At 52.8% G+C, this 18,202-nt stretch overlaps 1 protein-coding gene across 1 annotated transcript in view; it reads left to right on the plus strand.

Annotated features, from left to right (window-relative positions):
• GLI2 (GLI family zinc finger 2) overlaps positions 1 to 18,202 on the plus strand; it is a 261,229-nt gene that overhangs the window by 211,332 nt on the left and 31,695 nt on the right. Inside the window, exons 4-5 of the mRNA XM_019974048.2 lie at positions 11,847 to 12,049; positions 15,039 to 15,224. Of these exons, the coding sequence (XP_019829607.2) occupies positions 11,847 to 12,049; positions 15,039 to 15,224 (389 nt within the window). The remainder of the gene's footprint in view (positions 1 to 11,846; positions 12,050 to 15,038; positions 15,225 to 18,202) is intronic.

An 18,202-nucleotide genomic window follows, 5' to 3' on the forward strand; every position in this document is an offset into this window, starting at 1 on the left:
GCAAAGTTGTTCAGTTATATATATTCTTTTTCAGATTGTTTTACATTATATAGGTTATTACAACACATTGAATATAGTTTCCTGTGCTATGCAATAGGACTTTATTGTTTATCTGTTTTATATATAGTAGTGTGTTAATCCCAAACTCCTAATTTATCCCTCCCAACCCTTCCTCTTTGATAACCATAAGTTTGTTTTCTAAGTCTGTGTGCCTGTTCCTGTTGTATTATTTTTTAGAGTTCACATGTAAGTGGTATCATATGATATTTGTCATTGTTTGGCTTACTTCACTTAGTACAGTAATGTTCATGTGGCTGCAGATGGCATTATTTCATCCCTGTTAATGGCTGAGTAATATTCCTCTGTGTGTGTGTGTGTGTGTGTGTGTGTGTACCACATCTTCTTTGTCCATTCCTCTGTTGATGAACACTTAAGTTGCTTCCATGTGTTGGTTGTTGTACATAGTCCAGCATGGTGATTTTGTCAAGGCACCAAAGTGAACTTTAGGTTGGGTTGGGGGAAGGAGCTAGGGGATTGTCTTTTCCTAACAGCTTGTCATTACTGGGACCACATGACACTCAGGCACTTGGCTTAGATCTGTGTGTGGGGGAGGGGGCTCAGAGTGGACCCAGGGAAGGTCAGGGTTGACCAAACACTCCTGGTTCAGCACATATCGCTCAGGTTGACAGCCACTTGCCCTACTTTCTGGCTGTGAAGTCCTGGCTGAGTCTTCTTCCAACCCTTTGGTAACCATAAGTTTGTTTTCTGTCTATAAGTCTGTGTCTATTCTGTATATAGATTCGTTTGTATCATATTTTAGAGCTGTCAGAGACCCGCCCGGTGTTGTCAGAGACCCACACTCTTCAGCTGGCAGAGGCAACGATGGGTGACCACAGGAACAAATCAGTGACTGGCTGGCTGCTTTGGCCGAGCTCCTTTTCGCAGGTGTCCTTTTGCTGTTTTGTAGAGCCGCCCCCCTGGTGGCTCAGCGGTAAAGAATCTGCCTGTTGGAGACATGGGTTTGATCCCTGGGTGAGGAAGATCTCCTGGAGAAGGGAATGGCAACCCACTCCAGTATTCTTGCTTCAAAAATCTCATGGACAGAGGACCCTGGCAGGCTACAGTCCATGGAGTCACAAAAGAGTTGGAAATGACTTAGCAGCTAAAACAACAAGAGCATCCCCCATGTGGACAGAGTGCAGTTCAGATGCACCAGGATGTGCCGGTTGGTCTCTGATTTAGGGAGAGGTAACTCTCCAGTGACTTTCAAGGGAACTCACTGTACCTGTCTTTATAATTGCAAACCCCCATAGTTTATTTTGAAAAGGACTTGATTTCTGGAACTTTTGAAATCAATGTGTAAAAAAGGTGGTAAGCAAACTTGCCAAGGTACAGTTTCCATATAACAGAAATGAAAGAAAACCAGACAAGCAAGAAACAACACAAACAAAACCAATAAACAAAAGCCTTGGAGAGGAGATTGAACTCCATGCAGCAGGGCATGATGGAGCTCCATTTCTTTTCTTTTTAAAAAATTCTTTTTATGTTTTTATGGTTGTATCAGGTCTTCTTTGCGGCACGCAGGCTTCTCTCTAGTTGTGGCACGTGGGCTCCAGAGTGCAATCACCTGAGATCCTGCACTGGAAGGCGGATTCTCAGCCACTGGACCACCAGGGAACTCCCCCTGGAGCGCTCTTTCTATCTGTTCGTAGGCCAAAGGCTTGCCGGGCAGGGATGCCTGTGAGAACAGACCTGTGCCCTCCCTGGCCCCGGGTGCTAAGAGCCCCAGTTTAGGGAAGAGCAGAGCTCAGAAGACCAGGCCAATTTAGGAAATTCATTTGCTTTCTGGCACATCAATGGCCCTGAGGTCACCTGCCTGGTGTTTCTGAGTAAGCGGGTCCTTGGCCTGGGTGACTTGGTCACAGCAGAGGGTCATGGCCTCCCCACTCTGAGCCCATTGATCCTGCCCATGGCCCTGGGATCCTGGTGGGTGGCAGCAGCTCATCCCAAAGGCAGGACCTGTGCATACAAGCAAGCAGTCCCTGGGGCAGGCAGGGTTGGCATGTCAGGGCTGTGTGCAGGGCGCGTTCAGCTAAGGGGAGCCAGTGACTGTGTAATCCAGGCGGCTGGCAGGAAGGCATGCTCCAGAGCCCTGTGACACAGGGGGGATGGAACACAACCCTCAGACCCCCTCCCCCACACCCCAACCCTGGTGTGAAGGGGAGCTCCTTTTCCTGGCCTGCCTGCCACTGATGGAGTACCCACTGTGGTGAGGCTACTCCCGGAAATAGCACACTGTCTCTGCTCTCTAAGAGCTGACCATCTCGGAAGAAGTGTGACAGTAATAATGACAGCAACTCCTCCCATCCCAGGGGCCTTCTCCACACCAGCACAGTATGCTTGACACACCTTCCTAGCTCCTAGCAAGTTACCACCAACTCCGTGGCTTGTAACAATACCGATTTCTTCTTTTATGGTTCTGGAGGCTCTGGAGGGAGTCCCTTCCTGGCCTCTTCTAGTCTCTGGCGTGGCCAATACCCCTTGGCTTGTGGCCACATCCCTACAGCCTCTGCCCTAGAGTTACATTGCCTCCTACTCTTCTGGGTCAGGTTTCCGCCTGCCTAGCCTCTCTTAACACTTGTGCTGGCATTTAGCATCCACCCAGATAATCCATAGAGCTTCCCTGATGGCTCGGTGGATAAAGAATCTGCCTACAATGCAGGAGACCCGGGTTCAATCCCTGGGTTAGGAAGATCCCCTGGAGGAGGAAAATGGCAACCCACTCCAGTATTCTTGCTTGGAAAATCCCATGGACACAGTAGCCTGGTGGGCTACAGTCCAAAGGGTCACAAAGGGTTGGACATGACTGAGTGACTAAGCACAGATAACCCATAATCTCATCTCAACATACTCACCTTAATCACATCCTTAAGATGTTTCCCCCCCCCCCAAATACAGTAATTTCATAGGCTCTAAGGATTAGGACATGGAGACATCTTTGAAAGACATCAGCTTCCCACACTTGCCTCCTTTCCACTCCTCACTCGTATTTCTAAGAGTGCTTCTGTGAGTGCTCTTTCTGGATGAAGAAGCAGGTTCAGAGAGGGGCATGACTTGTTCCAAGGCCCGTGGTCAAAAGTGAGGCAAGGAACCCCTGTCTTCTGCTATAATGCCTTGCTCTACACTGGACACACTCACAAGTTCATCCATCCATCCATGTCATTCATTGTTCATTATTCACTCATTCATCCATTATCCATCATCCATCCATCTATCCATCCATTCATTCTTTCAAAAGGTTGAGCACATGTGTGCCCCTGACTGCACAGGGCCTGGTGCTGGGGGAGGAAGTGAGAGGAAGTGGGCCTGGAGTCTGCCGCTGGGGCTGCCTGTCCACTGGGGAGACAGGCCCCATGTGACCCCATCACTGCAGGTGCCTGATGACTAGCCATGATGGACATGCTCAGGGTCCAGGGAAGGAACTGTCCTCCACATCCAGGGCAGGGTAGGGATGAAGAGAAAAAAGGTGTGAATGGAAAAGCAGGTGTCCGGGGCCAGATCCCTGAGGAGGAGCAAGGCAGGGCCCAGGACCAGAGAGAAAACCATGAGGGAACATGCAGGGTTCAGGAGGGGGACATAGGCAGTAGACCACGCAGGCATGTGGGGTCCTGGTGCCATGAAGGCCATCAGTCACCCCAAGAAGCAGGCTGGAGGGGAGGTTTGAAGGCCTGTAGCCCCAAGTGGCCAGACCGCTCCTTTCTCCCCCTCAGTGAGGCTCTTGGGCCAGGCCGGGATAGAGTGATGCCCAGCACTGGGTCCCAGTGTTCTGCCGACTGTCACTGTGGGTGTCAGTCATGCTGTCTGTGAAATAAGACATGGAAGGCATTCCCTTCCTATTTCTGGCCCTTCGGAGCGCACGGGAAAAGGTCTGTGAATATAACTGGCAGCAGGAATGTCTCTGGGTGGCCAAGGGTCCTTCCTTCTGGCTGCTGACCCCCGCCTGCGCAAACCTGCTCTGACGGCTGGTGCTGAGTCTGGGTGAGTCAGCACCCTCAGCTCTGCATTGTTCTCTCCAAACAGGCACCTTGGGTGGGGTCCAGGGCCCCCAATCCCCAAATGAAGGGGCACGTTGGTTCCTGCCCAACGCCTTGGCTCAGACTGTACCAGGGGTCAGATACACCCCCCCACCTCCTCCCATCAGCACAGACTCATTCAGCTCCACAGCCCGGCGGAAGCCAACACCCTCTAGAAACGCACCTTGTTGTGCCAGCGCCCAGGGATGGCGCCCGTCCCCAAGGGTCTAGGCGTGCTTGCTCAAGTCCAGCCAGCTTGAGCTGCTGTGCACACGGACGTGCAGGGCTCCCATCACCATGCCTTCCCTTTCATCTCCCTCCAACACTGGTGCTCAGCACTTGGGGAGGGAGGGACCCAGGGCTGGATGCTGGGAGAGGCGGGCGGGGTCCTCTCCTCCACCCTCTGAGTGCCTTCCATTTGCTCATCTGTTAAATGTAAGAGAAGAGACAGTGGGCACAGGCCAAGCACCTGCTTGTCACCCAGGAATACAGCACACAGTTTCTGTACTGAGCTCTTTCTGTCTCCCAGCTGCCCAGCCTGCTGGTGAGGGTGCGGATTGCAGCCCAAGGTCCACAAAAAGTAGCAGAGCCGTAATTCAGACCCGGAGAGTCCAGACTCTGCCTACCTGTGTGACAGCTCCCCTCCGCCAGCGCCCCCATCCCCAGGGTCCAGTCAAAGCCATGTCTGTAAAGGGACACCCGACAGGACTTCTCAGGGGCAGAGACAGCTGTGTTGGGGTCTTACCTGTCCATGCGCTCTTGACAGCATCAGAGGACCGAGCCTGTCTTCCCAGAGTCAGAAAACGCTCGGCCACTTACAGCTCTGCAACCTGGGGCCAGGCTCCTAACTGCCCCCAACGCGGACAATAAGACCTACGTTGAAGAGTTTCTGAACCTGCTGCACGCTGTTGGCCTCTAGCGCACGTTGACCACATGGTGAACGGCACCTTTCCTGGCAGTGCCCACTTGGACTGAAATGGCAATGGGCCAGTTGGTCTCCACTTGCTTTTTTCCTGCTCTTCTTTCTCCTTTTCCTCCTTTCTTTCCCTGGCTGGTAGCCTGGCCCTGAAACCTTGTCCAGGGGCTTTGCAGGCCCTTCCCAAGGGGGAGGGAAGAAAAGAAGAAAGCGCTGATGTTGGGAGGAACCACAGGACTCCTGTCCTGCAGCAGAATCAGCCCAGAGAGGCTGGGCCCCGCTGCTCGTCGCACACACACAGACACACACATACACAGAGACACACACAGACACAGAGAGAGACACACACACACACACACACACAGAGACATGCATGCACACATACACTGACATGCGCACATAGACACACACACAAACACGCACAGACACATGTACACACAGACACACTCATGAGGAGGCAGGAGGTAGTTGGCCATTCCTCTTACCCAGACTCCTGCTTGTACATCGTGCCCAGACACAGAAGGGCCAGCATAGCTGCCCTTGCTGCCCAGCAGCTGTGGGCAGAATGCCTGCAGGCCAAAGGGTGTCAGGCCCGAAGAACCACAGCTCGAGTCTGCCTTGCAGGAAACCAGGCCCCAGATCTCTCGGGCAGGGGGAGTCAGGGGAGGCTGCATTAGTCAAGGCTCGCCTTGACAAGCCTTGGCAGTTGCCTAAGACAGAAAAAGTCAGCTGGAACTGGTTGAAACAAACAAACAAATGAACCGGCTCAGAGAACTGGAAAGGACGAGGATATTAGCTTCTGGTGGACTTCTCTCATGGCTCAGTGGTAAAGAATCCACTTGCCAATGCAGGGGACACAGGTTTGATCCCTGGGTTGGGAAGATCCCCTGGAGAAGGAAATTGCAACCCACTCCAGTATTCCTGCCTGGGAAATCCCATGAACAGAGGAGCCTGGCAGGCTACAATCCATGAGGGTCCCAAAAGAGTCAGACACGATTTAGCACCCAAACACCAACAGCTAGCTTCCAGTAAAGCCAGATCCCTATCCAGGGGCTCAAGTCAAGAAATTTATTCCATGACTCTCAGCTCTGATGCTTGTGTTTCCTCAGCTCTGTTCCTGGCCTTGCCCCTCAAAGCCCTCAGCGGCTCCACACTTATGTCCTACCTGCACAACAACACCTGTGGACAGAGCACACTTCTTTCCCAAAAATTTCAGTCAAATCTGCTGTTTTGGGCACATGTCCATCTCCAGTGGTGCCTGGGGATTTGGGATACTCTGACTATCTGAGCTGGGGTCACGTGCCCCCACCCAGAGCAGAAGAAGAGAAGCAGATCCAACATAGATCCAGCCCGAAGTTCTCTGTGGACTCTGCCACTCCCCCCAGGATATAACCTTTGCAAAATTGTTCTTACATTCCAGCCCTTCTTTGCACTTGCTTCCTTTATTTTTAATATACTTCCCCCATAAACTCCTTCTCGGTTCCTCCTCTAGAACCCAAACCAAATGTCACCTTCTCTGAGAAGCCTTCAGGCAGAGTTAGGGAATTTGTTCCTCTGCTGGAATCTTTTTTTGTGTGTGTGTGTGTTTTATTTTTTTATTTTTTTTAATTTTATTTTATTTAACTTTACAATATTGTATTGGTTTTGCCATAGATCAAAATGAGTCTGCCACATGTATACATGTGTTCCCCATCCTGAACCCTCCTCCCTCCTCCCTTCCCATACCCTCCCTCTGGGTCGTCCCAGTGCACCAGCCCCAAGCATCCAGTATCGTGCATTGAACCTGGACTGGCGACTCGTTTCATATATGATATTATACATATTTAAATGCCATTCTCCCAAATCATCCCACCCTCTCCCTCTCCCACAGAGTCCAAAAGACTGTTCTATACATCAGTGTCTCTTTTGCTGTCTCGTATACAGGGAACAAGGCAGGGGGAGGAGAAATCAAGTTCTTCTGTTCCTGGGTGCTGTCCCTTCCCTGGTCCTGTGCCCACCAGAGCCCTGCTCACAAAGAACTGCAGTCATCAAGAGCACCTGCCTCTCTGCTAGGGGACCCTCTTGGATTGATTGTGGTTCCAATACTTGCTCTCTTAGTGACCTTGGGTGAAGTACCTAGCCTTTCTGAGAGTGTTCTCATCTGTAAAATAGACATAAGTTGCCAACTTTGTGGATTTTTTATTGAGATTATTAAAGGAAAAACATGCATGTGACCCCCTGGCAGCTGACACCCAGCCTTGATGCAGTGCCAGGTCAGGGCACAGCTAAGGGGGGCCGTGCAAAGGGGACATCCAGGGAGGCTTCCCAGAGGAAGTGTCTAGACTGTTACCTGTAGCTGTGTTGTTAATGGGCCTGTTGTCTTGGGTCCTGGGAGCCTAGGTCAGCAGATGCTCCACACCCAAAGTTGGCTGGTGGCTCAGAAGGGAAGGGAAGGGACTTAATGCTTATTTAGCTGCTCCATGTCCCCAGCGCAAATCTTTGTGTACCACCTGGTGAGGTGCCAGGGACGGGCAGCATCCTAGCCTCAGACACCCAGATGAGTGAAAGGATCGGGGTTGGCCCCGGCCTGGGTCCCCCTGGACAGCCCCCAGAACCCAGTCCTGCTCTGCGTTGCCCAGACTCACATTTGGTTCTGTCTCTCCTGGGAAGCTCTGCTGGCCCAGACCCCTCTCCCAGGCCTGGCACTGGAAGCCCTCCTGTCACTGGAAGAGCAGGGGATGTTCTGTGCACCCCATCTTCAGCTCTGCGGTGAGCTGACCCATCTCACGGCCAGCCCCTGTTGAATCTGCTTCAGGACAGGGTAGTGGTCTCTCTGAGCTTCCTGCCGTGTCACACCAAGGGGACAGGGAGACCTTGGCCCTGTTCCCCGCTGGGGCAGGAAGGACCTGGGCTGAGGGCAGCGTGGTTGTGGGAGTGAGGACTTGGAGCTGGAATTGAATCCTGCCCTTGTCGCTGGCAACATGGCATGGGGGTGACTCCCGTCCCTGGACCCGGAGCCCTTGTGGGTAAAGTACAGTTGTTGGTGCCAGAGTTTTCATGTCTCCTCCCAGAGGCCATCAGCCCTTGCTTCCTTCACAGGCTGCTGTTTTGAAGTCAGCAAGGCATCCCTGAGGGGAGGGGTTGGCGTGGAAGAAACTCAAGCTCCCTATCTCCTTGGTGAAGAATGTGATGGGAAGGGGATGATGGAGGTCGCTGCCCTCCAAAGGATGGTGACAGGGGTGTGGAGACAAGAGTGCCAGCTCCTTGATGTACAGACTCAGGCCCCACCTGCCACCTCTGGGCCCAACCGCTGAGGCTGCACAGGATTCCAGTCCCGCCGAGGCAGCTCCCCAGTGGGGTGCACGTTACCATGACAAGACCCCTTCCAGCCTCCTGCTTGGCCAGTGGGATGTTGTCACCATGGACAGACAGGGGCTGCCGTGTGCCCTCCATGTGTTCCTTTAAACCCCTCTGTAATCACCCACTTGTCTGGGGTCCATGCGCCCCACAGGGTGACCTGATACTAGGGAGGCCTGACCAGGCCACTTAGGGCCACTAGCTTCATCAATAACAGACTGCCTTAAGCTCGATGCCAGCCAGCCTCCCTGCGAGCCCTCGAACTTGCCCTACGTTGAATTGTCTGGGGGAGGACCCCAGCTCTGAGGACTCACTCACTGAAGGTGCATCACTTGCTCACTCCTCTTGCAGTGACACTTGGCCTCTGTGGCCGGAGCAGAGCCGTCTCTGATCCCTGGACTCAGTGCAGTTTCCTCACAGGCAGCCCGGGCTCTTAGTAGTAGTCACTCAGTCGTGTCTGACTCTGTGACCCCACAGACTGCAGCTTGCCAGGCTCCTCTGTCCATGGGATTCTCCAGGCAAGAATGGTGGAATGGATTGTCATTCCCTTCTCCAGAGGATCTTCCTGACCCAGGGATTGAACCCAGGTCTCCTGCATTGCAAGCAGGTTCTTTATCATTTGAGCTACAAGGAAGCCCCCTGGGCTCTTAGGGCAGGTTGTGAGTGAGAAGGGCTGGAGGCTATGACTGACAGCAGAGGCTCCCCTCTGCCAAGCTCAGGACCTGGCTCAGGTGTGTCGCCATCGCTGGCTTTGAAAATAACTCTGAATGACTGTGGGATGTCAGCTGCCCGCCGGGCACTTGATGCAGCAGTGCCTGGGACACGCCTTGCTCCTGGATAGAACCTGGTTACCTGGCAAGCACACCTGCCCACCTAAGACGAGAATCATGCCTCCTTGAGGGGAGCAGAGAGCTTGTGCCAGGGGGAGGGGCTTCAGGGAGGGCACTACTGATTGGGTCCCTGGACCCGGGCCTGCAGGGAGGAGAAGAAATTGCCCTGACAAGGTATAGGGTGCAGGTTGGCTGAGAATTGACGTGAGCAAAAGCACTGCAACAAGGACGCGGCTTGGCAGGTTCATTGTATCTGTATGTCCCTTGCAAGTCACATCTGCCAAAGCTCCAAAATATGCACTTCCCTCCTGGTCCATTGGTTAAGAATCTGCCTTCCAATGCGGGGGATGAGGGTTTGATCCTTGGTCAGGGAACGAAGATCCCACATGCCACCAGGCAACTAAGCCCATACACTACAACTAGAGAAGCCCACGTGCCACAACAAAGAGCCAGCGCAGCAAAAAGCAAAACCCTCGAAAGTGACGTAGCAGGGTGCGTACACCTAGGTGGGTGGAGTGGCCTCTGAGCGGGGAGTTTGTGTAACGCAGATGTTAAGACATCCGGACGTCACCTGTTTGGGTTCTGGTGTGTGCTCTGTCATAAGCACAATTGTCATGCCCTGTTGCACACAATCAGTAATTAGCTCTAGTTTACTGCAGCCACAAACAAATCATGCCTTCTCTGAAGTAACTGGTTCTCACAGTGCCTTTTCACACACCCGACATAACGGTTTTGAGGGCTTCCCTGGCACGTGCGGATTTTGCCCTCAAATGTGGTCCTGATGCTGTAATAACAGCTCTCATTTGTTGACTGATAGCTGCGTCTCAGGCGCTGTTTGAGGGACTTCCATCCTCACAGCAACCCTATGAAATGGGTACTGTTGTTACCCCTATTTTGCAGATGAGAGAACTGAGCCTTGGTGAGGTTGAATAACTGAGCACAGTGTGGCTGAGCTGGTGAAGGCTGAGATTCTGTTTTTTTAAAACAAATTTGTATTGAAATGTAGTTCATTTACAATGTTGTGTTAGTTTCAGATGTACAGCAAGTGACTCAGTTATATGTATAAGATTCTTTACCATTGTAAATTATTACAAGATACTGAGTATAGTTTCCTGTGCTGTACAGTAGGTCTTTGTTGATTACCTATTTTATATGTAATTGTGTGTATATTTTAATCCCAAATTCCTAATTTATCCCTCCCCCCAACCTTTCTCCTTTGGTAATCATAAGTTTGTTTTCTCTGTGGGTCTGTTTCTATTTTGTAAGTTTATTCATATCATTTTTTTATATTCCACATATAAGTGATATCATATGATATTTCTCTGTCTGACTTACTTCACTTAATATGATGGTCTCTAGGTCCATTCATGTCTCTGCAACTCTCTGCAAGTGACACAATTTCATTCCTTTTTATGGCTGAGTAATATTTCATTGTATATATGTACCACGTATTCTTTATCCATTCATCTGTTGACGGACATTTAGATTACTTTCAAGTCTTGGCTTTTGTGAAGAGTTCTGGTATGAACATAGAGGTGCATACGTATTTTTGAATTAGAGTTTTATCCAAGCCCAGGAGTGGGATTGCCGGATCATATGGTTCTTTTATTTTTATTTTTTTAAGGAACCTCCATGCTGTTCTTTAGAGTGGCTGAGAGTCTAATGCAGATTGATCTGAACCTCCTGCAAGGCTGACAGATTGGTCTGAACACATTCTTTGCACTGTGTGAAGTCAGAGAGGTCCCTATTTTCTGAAAAATCAAAAACGAAATCTTGGTAAATTTGGTTTCCAGTGACTTAGTTGTGGTTTCCCAGCAGCTCCCCGCATCTGATTTTTCTTTAACATGAGCACGTTTTGGAGCAGGTGACCTCAGAACACCCCTGCAGCTAACATGCTCACAGCTGCCTGGAGGCCCCTGGGGCCGGGCCCGTCCTTCTGTCAAGTGGAGCAGGCACCTTCTGCGAGGCTGACCGTGGAAATGGGCCGCAGCCACGCCAGGCGCGTCCCTGGCTGGTGTCAGAGAAGAGAGACTCAGGGAAGGTCTCCTGCATTGCAGGTGGATTCTTTAACTGACTGAACTATGAGGGGAGCCCAAAGAATGCTGGAGTGGGTTGCCGTGCCCTCCTGCAGGGGATCTTCCCAGCCCAGGGATCAAACCCGGGGCTCCTGCATTGCAGGCAGATTCTTTACCACTGAGACACCGGGGAAGCCCAGGTCTCTGTCCTGAATTGGCAGACTGGTTCTTTACCATTAGCGCCACCTGGGAAGCCCATTTCCATAGTCTGTTTTCCACACCGGTTGGTAGGAGGCGTGCGTCTGTCCATTAACAGAGACTTACTTGTTAACGCCTCCAGCCCTGAGCAGGCCATGGGGAAGCAGTGGCGGGAGCTCGCAGGTGTGTGGCCTGCCAAGCTTGTGGCCCAGCAGATCCAGTCCCATGTATGCAGAATTTCATCACTGACATGAGATGCGTGGGTGGTCAGCCGCACCAGCCTCGAGAGCTTTCCACCTGCACTGACTGGCTCATGTGTTAATATGAGAGTTGAGACTCTGTGTGAAAGGTGACCAAGAGACGTTAGTGCATGAAATAAACGTGTGGTTGCTCATTGGTTCTGCTGCTTGATGGGGTTCCCCATGCTTCCTCCTGGGTGGGCCACGCTTTCTTATAACACTGTCGTTTCTCTCTGCAGGCCTCCCGCCCTGAGCGGCAGCCCTGTCATCTCTGATATCTCATTGATTCGGCTTTCCCCACACCCCGCCGGCCCTGGGGAGTCCCCCTTCAACGCCCCCCACCCGTACGTGAGCCCCCACATGGACCATTACCTGCGGGCCGTGCACGGCAGCCCAACACATCCCGCCATCTCTGCAGCCAGGGGCCTCAGCCCCGCGGATGGTGAGTAGGAAGGCCTGAAGTACAGGGTCAGAGGGGGCGATGCTAACTCAGATGCTGTGTGTTTCTCTCCCCTGTCCGTGGGTTGGCGAACAGGCTGGCCTTCCTCCCTGCCACCCCTCAACAGCAGGTCTTTCGATAAATAAGTGGTCAGAGCCAAAAGAACTAGGGGTGCATTGGGTTTTGCGCTCATTTTGAAGAACTATTCATAAACACCCTTAGCATGCAAAATGATGTAAGAATGATAAGTTCTGTTTATTCACGGAGGTCCTATCTTAGGTGAGAATTATTTGGTTGTGAGACACCAAAGCCTGCAGAAGCTGGTATTAGCAGAGTGGATTTTGTATCAGGGTGTCTTGGGGCCCCCAGAGCAGAAGGAAGGCAGAGCCAGGCTGGTTGTCTGCCTGCATCTCTTGTGGGTCAGCACATGGCCTCCAAATGGACTCCAGGCTGCAGCGGTGACCACCAGTGGCTTCATGTCCCTCTTGAGAGGATGTTGAGTGTCCCAGCTCAGAATCAGATGACAAACCTGTTCGATTCATTTGAGACAGAAAAGTGCAGAGTCACAAAGAGAAACCAGACCAGGTGAATGGCTGCAGCCACAGGACTTGAAGATGGACGATCAGGATGCATTCATTTGGAAATGGCCTTTTAGGATTGGACCCAGGGCTGGACTCTGCGTGGGTCCTCTGAGTGGCCTTGACCAAGCCTGGCTGCCCTGAAAGGTTGTGCTGACTCCATATGGGGCTGCCGTCTCCCAGAAAGTGGACCCAAGCTCCTTCACGTCTCTCCTGGGCATGCAGACCAGGTTCTGAATGCTGCCCCACCTTGAAGTTCACATGTGGTGCAGTGGGCAAGAGGTGTGTTGCCTCACATGGAAAAGGATCCTCTGCAGACGTGGTTAGGTTGGGGATTTTGAGTCAGAGAGATCATCATGATGATCCACGTGGGCCTTAAATCCAATGATAAATGTCCTCACAAGGGAGACGTGGGAGACGACCCAAAGATGGAGCCATGTGGCCGCAAGCCAAGGAAGCTGGCAGCTCCCAGATGCTGGAAGAAGCAAGGGACAGATTTTCCCCTAACGCCTCCAAGAAGGAGACTGACTCCTTGATTTGGGACTTCCGGCCTCAAGAGCTGTGAGAGAATCAAATCTGTTTCACAGCAGTTAGCGGCAAGTCTGAACTAACCTTTTTTCTGCAGCCCAAGGAAACTAATACCCATAGTGACAGGGCGGTCCTCCCGAGGCCTGGTTCAGAGAGGGGCCAGAGGGCTGTCTGGAGGGGGACAAGGAACAGAGTGCCCTCCTGGAGAGCCTGTGAGTCGGGGACCTCGTGGCTGCCGACAGCAGTGTAGCCACAAAGAGCTAAGTGGTAAGACAAGACTGCCCTGGAGGCAGACTTCTGTTGACAGAGCCCTGACTTTATGCTTGCTTTCTATATACCAGCCTTGTGGCACCGACCACACCCACTTGGCTCACCCCTAGACCCTTGAGACAGCAGAGAATGTACCAAGGAGATGTGGCTAATGAGCATGGCCCTAACCCCTACAGAGGGTGGCTCAGAGACCCTGAGGCCTCTCTGGTCCCCAGACCAAACTCCCCAGTGAGCAGAGATAGGCTGACAGCTTCATTCAGCAGCTGTGCCAGCTGGAAATTTCATCAGTGGTCTGAGGCCGAATCTGCCACAATGTGTGTTGCAGAGGACAATGGGCATTCCACGGAAGGCTTCAGGGAGGAGGTGGACAAGCAAGGGGGAAGGAAGGGCATTTGAGGCACAGACAGGGCAGGAGAGGCCATGGGGCTGCAGGCCGGGGCTCTCGCTGGAGGATGCAGCCCGGGGCTCCCCCTGGAGGATGCAGCAGGAGGAGGGGAGGAAGAAGCAGCAGAGGATGGCTTGCTTCCGTGGACTGCCTATTTCTCTCTGCCCAGCACACGTGCATCTCCTCTAAGATCTGCCAAAGCTAATATCAGAGAGGCTGTGAAGACAGCTCTTAGATACTTGGGCTCTGGCTTCAACATCTTTAACTCTTAAAGTGCCAGAGTCCTCAGCTGCTAAGGGGCTCACCGGGTGATGCTTGTGAACCTAGAGACTGGATTCCATCCCAAAGCCCTGAGACTGCACCCACCCAGGAACGCCCAGCCCAACATTGGCTGATACTGTCATTCTACTAGTAATTCGACTCATATGATTACCCCCATTTTACAGATGGAAAACTGAGCCAGCTCAGAGAGGTGGTGCCTTCTTAATTTTTCACACATGGTAAAAGCCAAGACTCCCAATCAGGATAGTGGAGTGGCCAAAAAATTTGTTAAGATTTTCCTCTGATGGGAAAACCCAAACAAACTTTTCAGCCAACCCAAAATTTGCTTCCCAAGCCTCCCTTTAATTAGCACCACACCCTGAGTGCCAGGCACCTTCAGGATACGCTGAAGTTCATCCTCCCACCTCCTTCCTAAGCCTCAGGCAGAGCTGAGTGCGAGGTTGAAGGCGGACAGTCCACCCTGGTTCTGCAGCTGCGGGACAGGCGGGGAGAGCTTTATCTGGCCAGGCTGGGCGAGCACTCACCCACAGTCCCGCCTTGAGTGTTAAGGTGAGTGTGGCCTGGCGCCCAGCCGTCTGGCCACCCCGGCACTTCCCATTGCATCGTCTTCCTCCTTTGGAAACTCTGGTGGATCACGGACCCTGTCAGCCTGAAGCCTGGGGCTTCTGTGGGGCCTGGACTGGGAGGAGGAAGCAGTTGTTTATGGCTTTGAGGAAAGAGGAATGTGAGGCTGGGAGCTGCAGCCCCATCAGCAGAAACTGTCCCACCCCAGCCAGCCCCGCCCAGCTGTCTGCTCAGGGCTGACCTGGGACAGCAGGGGAGGGGGACCCAGGACTCTAGTGGGTGGAGGATGGCTGGAGGGCGCTGAGGGGCCTCCTCGGGCCAGGTGTGTGTTTCTCTTCTTTTTGGCCAGATTCTAACAATTTCTTTCTCTCCCTCCCACCTGCAGTGGCTCACGAGCACCTTAAGGAGCGGGGGCTCTTTGGCCTTCCCGCTGCAGGCACCAACGCCTCAGACTATTACCACCAGATGACTCTCATGGCAGGTCACCCCGCGCCATATGGGGACCTGCTGATGCAGACTGGGGGTGCGGCCAGTGCACCCCATCTCCATGACTACCTCAATCCAGTGGATGGTGAGTGCTAGGCCGGGGTTGGGGTGGGAAGCAGGACAAGGCTGACAGTTCCCTCTGGGGATGAGGCGGGTGTTGGTGGCTCCTTTTTCCTGGAGGAGCCAGATGGAAGGGTCCAGGGTTTACCCCAACCCCTGCCGTGATTGTTTTCCATGGGGGACCAAGTGTAAACACCACGCAGAAATACATAGTGGGTCATCAAGGGCCAAGAGTGTTGTAGGAACTGCAGACAGTCCAAAGTACAAAAAGGACTCACGTCTGCCTTCATGGAACTTATAGCATAGTGGGGAGAGACAGACAGCTCAGAAATGGGGGAAGGGGAATTCCTTAGCAGTCTTATGGGCTCTGCAAAGATCCCACATGCTGTGTGGCTAAAGGAAAGGAAAAAGTAAATGGGATAAGGAGCTTCGAGTGGATGGGGGTACCATCTTGAATGAGGAAATCCTCACTGAGAAGATACTGGAGCAAAGAATTGAAAGAGGTGAGCCATGCAGAAATAAGCCAAAGAGTGGTACAGGCAGGAGAGACAGCACATGCAAAGGGCCTGAAGCAGCGTTGTGCCTGCTGGGATCAAGAAAAGCCCAGGAGGCCAGTGGACCTGGTACCCTGTGAGTGCAGGGCCTGTAGGGTATGGCCAGAGTTCTGGGGCTGGCTGTGCCGGCCGCTCAGGGCTTTCACAGCAGAGTGATATGGGGCCTGTGGAGAAAGTTGCACAGAAGAGTAATGAGACCTGACTTATTCTTAAAAGAAATCCTATTCTGGCTGCTGGTCAAGAACAGATTTAGGGGCAAGGTGGAAGCAGAGGTTCCAGCTGGCAGATATTGGGAGAAGTGGTCGTTTCAGATAGATTTTGAAGGAAGAGCCACAAGATTTGTTCCTGGATGGGATGCAGAGTAAGGGAGGAAGAAAGGCGTTGAGAACAACATCAGGGTCTCCAGCCTGAGCAGTTGGAGGATGGAGTAGTCAGTGACTGAGCCAGGAGGCTGCAGACATGTTTGTGTGGACGCAGGATTGGGTGACCTGGGGAAATGAAGTGGGCTTGTCCTCCTTAGATGCTAAGACCCCCTCCTACCCTCTGCACTCTCACAGCTGTTTTCACAGGGGCACCTGCACCCTGACCTTGAGCCCCTGGGGTTAAATGGAGGCCCCTGTGTGGGAAAGGGTGGAGGAGGGGTAGAATGCTAAGGACATCTCACCCCCTCCCCAGCCAGTGCTGCTCCACCTGCTGGTCTTGGAGCTCCCCCCAGAGACACCCAGGGATACAGGCCAGGCAGCGAGGCTGGAAACCACATCAAGACTCCTGCAGATTTGTCCTCCTCAAGCCCTTCTTCACGTCCTGATTTCAGGGAGCAGACAGGCCTGCAGGAAGACCTGCTGGGCTGCAGGCAGCCCCATGGGACCAGACAGAGCTCAGGGGGTGCTCTGCATCCCTCAGCTCCCCACCCCCATCCTCTAGTCCTCTGCTCTGGGCTTCTGTCCACCCCTGGCCAATGCAACTCCACCTTATTGGCTGGAGCAAAGCCAAGCCCCTTACTTCCTAAGGCTTGGCTGAGATCTTACCTCCTCCAGGAAGTCCTTCTGGATGTCCCTTCCCTCCCCTCCCTTTCTTGTTACTGACCAGGGTTCCTGGCCTCTTTAGTCAATAGAAATTGATCAGAGGCCAGACAAGAAATTCAAACAAAGTTTTACTGGGACCCATGCTGCAGTAAGGAGTGGCGAGAACAAGTAACAGATTCCCTTGCTCACTTACTCCCCAGGGGAGTTCCTCATGTTGGGGGTGAGGGTAAAGGTGGGCCCAGGGGTCAGTCTGAAGGGGTGGCTTGTGGTTTGCCCACCCTTTAAGTGTTGCAGTGTGCAGGGGTCATGTACAGTACCTTGCTTTTGCTCCTAACACCTGGTTTTTGCTCCTGACCCTTAAGAAGTGGCAGTTGGGTGTTTGCTGTTTTTGTATCTTGTTGTCCACAATTCACTCCTACTACACGTGTGTGCAGTTTTGTTTTGTTTTGTTTTAATCCCTTTATAGTGTCTTTGTATTTTGTTGCTCGAGGAGACATTTGTCCAGGTGCAAGAACTGCAGCAAAGGGTCCTAGGTCCCAGCCTGTCTCATCCTCTCTATTACATCTCACACTTACGGGAGCCACCTCATGTGGTCTCTGAGCCCCCAGGTTCCCTGCCACTCCCCTCACAGGAGTGCTACCAGGGAGGAGCGTGGCAGTCCTCCCAATGCCAGCTCTGTGGGCATTGTTCCATGTCACCCTCGGTCTGCCCTGAAGGGAACTCACAGCACGACCGAGCAATGCAACCAGCATCTGATCCCTGGGTCCATCTCACCCTGTGCCTTCCCCAGGATGGTGTTTTGTCCAGGATGTGAGCTTGTCCTGGATGAAACGACAGGTGAAGTGACACCTGTCAGCCCCCTGAGTACACGTTCCTCTGTGATCTTCTCTCTCCTCCCCTTAACAGCCCTACAGGTGTCCCCACAGGGAGCAGGCCGGCTCCTGGGAGATCATGGGTGCTTGTTACTCATCACAATTAGACACCAGATGACACCAACAATACAGGGCATAAATGTTGCTGCTGTTGTCTGAACATAAGGTTCCCCAAGTGATGTCTGCCTTCCAAGGGCTCAGGGGCCAAGGGGTGTGGTCAGGCAGGTGTCCCCAGAGGGCAGGAGAGGCTGAGTCGGCATATGTGAGTGCCTGCTGCATGCACGCGTGCGAGCGTCTAAGTGAGGTCTGCCTGTGTTCCATGACTTCACACACACTCCCTATGTGACTCCACTCAGCCCCTTTCTGGGGCTGGAATTCCCATCCCTGCTGTAAGATGAGCTCACTGGGGTCCCCAGCACCCAGGAACTTGCCCAGGCCGCACACTGGAGATCCAGGCTCCCCTCCACTTGTCACCCCACCCAGCTCACCCCACCAGACCACCCCATGCAGCCCACCCTAGATTTGCCAAGTCTGTCGTGTCAGCTCCCCAGC

This window comes from Bos indicus, chromosome 2 (assembly GCF_029378745.1).
Source record: "Bos indicus isolate NIAB-ARS_2022 breed Sahiwal x Tharparkar chromosome 2, NIAB-ARS_B.indTharparkar_mat_pri_1.0, whole genome shotgun sequence".
Taxonomy (NCBI): Eukaryota; Metazoa; Chordata; class Mammalia; order Artiodactyla; family Bovidae; genus Bos; species Bos indicus.